Genomic DNA, 4,184 nt, shown 5'->3' with positions numbered 1-4,184 from the left:
CTCCGCCTCTTTGTGTCGTTCCCCCCCCCCCTCCGCTCCTACCCAGGGTAGGGTCTCACCCCACGATGACGATGACGAAGTCGAGGAGGTTCCAGCCGTTGCGGATGTAGGCGCTGGGGTGCAGCACCAGCCCGTAGGCGATGATCTTCAGGAACGTCTCCACCGTGAAGATGATGAGGAAAACGTACTCCACTTGTTCCTGTGGGGGGGGGGGGGGGATAAGGCACAGGGGTCTGAGGGGGCTGCTGGTGTCCCCATGGCCACCACCCCCCAACCCCTTGGGGACATGGGACCCCTGGTGTCACAACCTCACATCCATCCCCCCCACCTCGGGAACAAGGGACCTCCTGGTGTCACATCCCCATGCTCACCACCCCCCCTCTTTGGGGACAAGGGACCTCCTGGTGTCACATCCCCATGGCCACCCCCCCCTTTGGGGACATGGGGCGTCCTGGTGTCACATCCCCATGCTCCCCCCCCCCCCTTTGGGGACATGGGGTGTCCTGGTGTCACATCCCCATGGCCACCACCCCCCTTTGGGGACATGGGGCATCCTGGTGTCACATCCCCATGGTCACCACCCCCCCTTCTTGGGGACAAGTGTCCCAGCCGTCCCTTGCTGCAGGGGAAGGGCGCTAAATCCGGATTAATCCCCCCCTCCCTGCCCCGTGCCCCCAGCTAAGCTGCTTAAGGCAGCAGCACACGCGTGTGTGCAGGGACACGTGTGACACACGCCAAGCTCCCCCCTTCCCCCCCCCAGTCTAATCGCGGGGGGGTCCCTACCAGGTTGTGGTTGGCAGCGTTGGAGTCGTCCTCGGGGAATGGGATGTAGACCCCTAGCGCCACGCAGTTGGCGAAGATGGTGGCGAGGATGAGGATGTCGAAGGGCCTGGGGGATCAAAGGGGGGGGCAACAGAAAGGGGGGGGGGCAGCCTAGGGTGCTGGCAACCCCCCAGCTTTCCCTATAACCATTCCCAACCCCTGTCCTACCCCCTAGAAGTGCTGTGCCTCCCAGTCTCCCAAAAATCTATCCCCTCATCTCCCTATAAGCCCCCAAATTGTCCTCGTGTCGCCCTCCAAACTCATTCCCCCCCCCGCCCAAATTTCACCCCATATTTACCTGCTCCTCCTCCCCCCCCCCCCCAAAATAAACCTTACTTCCATTCGACGATGCTGATGGCCGCTCTGCGGATGGGGTTGTTGAGGCGGAGGCAGAAGAGGGCGCGGGGGGAGCGATGGACCCCCCCCGTCCCCTGTCCCTTGTGCTTGGTGTGGGGGGGGCGGCGGTGCCGTTGCCCCGGGGGGGTCCCGCCGTCCGTTACCCCCCCGTTGCTTTCGGCTCCCGACCAACCCAGGGGCTGCCCCATGGCTTCGGCCAAAGGGGACAGCCCCTTGGGGGGGCCTGTGGGGTGGGGGGGGGTTGTCAGTGGGGTGGGCTGTGACACCCCCCCACCAATATACTGAGACCCCCACACCTTTGAGGAAGCCCCCCCCCTCCCCAAATCATCCTAAAAGATGCCCCATATCCCCCTCAGATGCCCCCAGACTCCCACATCCCCTTTGGGTCTCCCCCGAGGACCTCTGCGACCCCTCTGGGACCCCCCCGAACCCCACATTCCCTTGAGATCTCCCCCAGACCCCCATATCCCCTTCGGGCCCCCCCTCCTGAACCCCACATCCCCTTAAGACCCCATCAGGACACCCCCTAAACTCACCCTCTCCATTCTCCTCGGACTCCGACATCTCGAGGGGGGGGGTCCGGTGACCTGGGGGGGATTTGAGGGGCGCTCAGTGGGATTGCGGTATTTTGAGGGTGCTGACGGGGTTATGGGGGACACTGGGAATCTTGGGGGGCTCGGGGAGTTGGGGTGGGGGGGAGGTTGGGGGCAGTGGGAAGGAATTTGGGGGAGGCTGGGGGGAGTCTCCGGGCTCCAGGCCCTCCCCACGGCTCCTCCTGCGGCCTGGCACTCGTTACTGCTGAGAGATTAACGGCTTAACGAGGCCGGGACGGGGACATGCCCACGTGCGCGGCGGGGAAACAGGGGCACGCGTGGGCGAGGGGTGAAGGGAAAGGTCTGACCAGCACCACAGGCGCCATTTTCTCCCCCCATAGACCCCATCTGCCCCTCACCCACCCCCATGGGCACCCATTTCCCCACAACCCCCCTCACACCCCATGGCCATCACTTTTCCCCAGGACAGATCCCTAACGAGTGCCATCCAACCCCCAGCCACCCCCTCACAGGCGCCATTTTCCTTCTCACCCACCCCCCATGGCCGCCATTTTCCCCTCCATGCTGCCTCGCACCTCGCACGCCACCTCCCATCATTCCCTGCGTGGAGGGCCCACCACAAACTACATTTCCCAGCATGCCCCACTGCAGACTACAACTCCCATCATGCCCTGCGCAGCCCCCATTTTCCCCACAGCCTACATTTCCCACCATGCCCCACGTGGACTACATTTCCCATCATGCCCCCACGTGGACTACATTTCCCATCATGCCCCACGTGGACTACAACTCCATCATACCCGCTGAAAACTACATTTCCCATCATGCCCTGCACAGACGCCATTTTCCCCACAGCCTACATTTCCCATCATGCCTTTCTCACGTTGACACCCGCGTTGTTTTTTTTTTTCCCAAGCAAAAAGATTAATTTTTTAAATTACTTTCTTTTCCCAATTTGGTCCATTAAATACTAAAAATCTCCATTTTTGGGAGAGCCAAAGCCTCCAGTTTTTCTTGTTCTTACATTCCATTTGCTCCTTTATGACCCTACTTAATCTCTTCCAAACCCAGCAACTATTGCGTTCCAAGTTAATGTTTAACCCAGAAAACATCTGTTTAAAATTAACATTTATCACTTACAGCATAATTACTTCCCAATAACAAACTACTTACTCAACATATCGCAATAAATCCGTAATTCTGCGTTTGATTCTGTGATTCTATCTCATTATCGACAACTCTGCAAGATGACGCACAGCCCTCAGAAACCCAGGACCCAAAACCCCCCAAATCTGTGTTTTTCTCCTAAAAAAATGTATATTTCACGCAAGGGATCAGCCCGAGGGCCACTGGAGACACCACGGGGGGGGGGGTCACAGGGAGACCGGCACCCACTGCAAGTTGTAGGAGCTGTTGGATGCGGAATCAGAAAGTGCTTGCTGCAGTTTGGGCAGATTTCTGGGTTTTTATAATCATTTTTTTCCACTGAGCTGATGCTGTTACAACTCAAAGACGTGTTCGGTGTGGCCATCCAAAATTGGCACAACACAGTCCAGTATACAGAGAGGGATAAATGGGGTGGAGCTGCTGCTTAATTATTCTTCCAGACTTAACTAAAAGACGGGTGGGAGGGATTAGGGAGGACTGACACCACCTCCTCCTGTGGGTAACGGCCAACGCCATTACTTCATACACAAAACGCAATTGTATGTATGCAGCATTCCTCTTTTTTCCTAAAATAGATACCAATAGCACTTACTGTCTCGCTTACAGAGAAGAACTTAACTAAATACGCTCTCTTTTTTCCTCTTTTCAGCGACTTTTGACTAAAAATCTCGAAACTCCAACGCGACGCCTCCACCGGACAAGATGGCGGACGGCGAGGAGTGAGCAAAATGGCGGCTGCGCGGGAAGGCTCACTTCCGGCGGAGGTCGGCGTCACGTGGCAGGAAGCGCGCCGCTCCACATGACAGCGCGGGGAGGCGCTGCGCGTCACGTGACAGGGCTGTCTCTCATCACGTGACGGGGGTAGTGCTGGGCCGGCGGAGCCCCGAGTCGTTGAGCCCTCCCCAAATCTTCGGGACCCCCCCCCCAAAAAAAAAATCCTTGAGGACCCTCCCCCAGAAACCCCAGGGGTAAAGGAGGGGGGTAAAGGGGGTAGAAAAAGAGTGGTTTTGAGGGTCCTGCGCCCCCTGATCCCTTGCCCTTTTAAGCACTAGGCTCCCTCCAGGGGATTTGGGGAACCCCCCCCCATAAAAAGGGATTTGGGAACCCCCCCACAGCGCTGCCACCATGGAGGAAGTGGACAAAATCCTGATCCATTCGCTGCGGCAAGTGGGGACGTGAGTGGGGGTCCTGGGGGGAGGAGGGATGTAAAAAATGGAGTGGGAGAATAAAAAAAAATAGGAGAGGTCCTGAGGTGGAGGGAGGGGTTTAGGGGGGGTCTGGGAG

At 58.1% G+C, this 4,184-nt stretch overlaps 1 protein-coding gene across 1 annotated transcript in view; it reads right to left on the bottom strand.

Moving 5' to 3' along the window:
- LOC110391459 (voltage-dependent L-type calcium channel subunit alpha-1F-like) overlaps window positions 1-3,784 on the bottom strand; it is a 15,970-nt gene extending 12,186 nt beyond the window's left edge. The window contains exons 1-6 of the mRNA XM_021383351.1: window positions 3,493-3,784; window positions 2,907-2,973; window positions 1,716-1,766; window positions 1,159-1,402; window positions 784-889; window positions 59-199 (exon numbers count right to left, since the gene is read on the bottom strand). Of these exons, the coding sequence (XP_021239026.1) occupies window positions 59-199; window positions 784-889; window positions 1,159-1,402; window positions 1,716-1,766; window positions 2,907-2,913 (549 nt within the window). The 5' untranslated portion in view covers window positions 2,914-2,973; window positions 3,493-3,784. The remainder of the gene's footprint in view (window positions 1-58; window positions 200-783; window positions 890-1,158; window positions 1,403-1,715; window positions 1,767-2,906; window positions 2,974-3,492) is intronic.
- Between the last annotated feature and the right edge of the window lie 400 nt (window positions 3,785-4,184).

The sequence above is a fragment of the Numida meleagris genome, unplaced genomic scaffold (genome assembly GCF_002078875.1).
Source record: "Numida meleagris isolate 19003 breed g44 Domestic line unplaced genomic scaffold, NumMel1.0 unplaced_Scaffold372, whole genome shotgun sequence".
NCBI classification, from domain to species: domain Eukaryota; kingdom Metazoa; phylum Chordata; class Aves; order Galliformes; family Numididae; genus Numida; species Numida meleagris.
The sequence above is the reverse complement of the archived record's forward strand: the minus strand, read 5'-3'. Positions and strand labels throughout refer to the sequence as shown.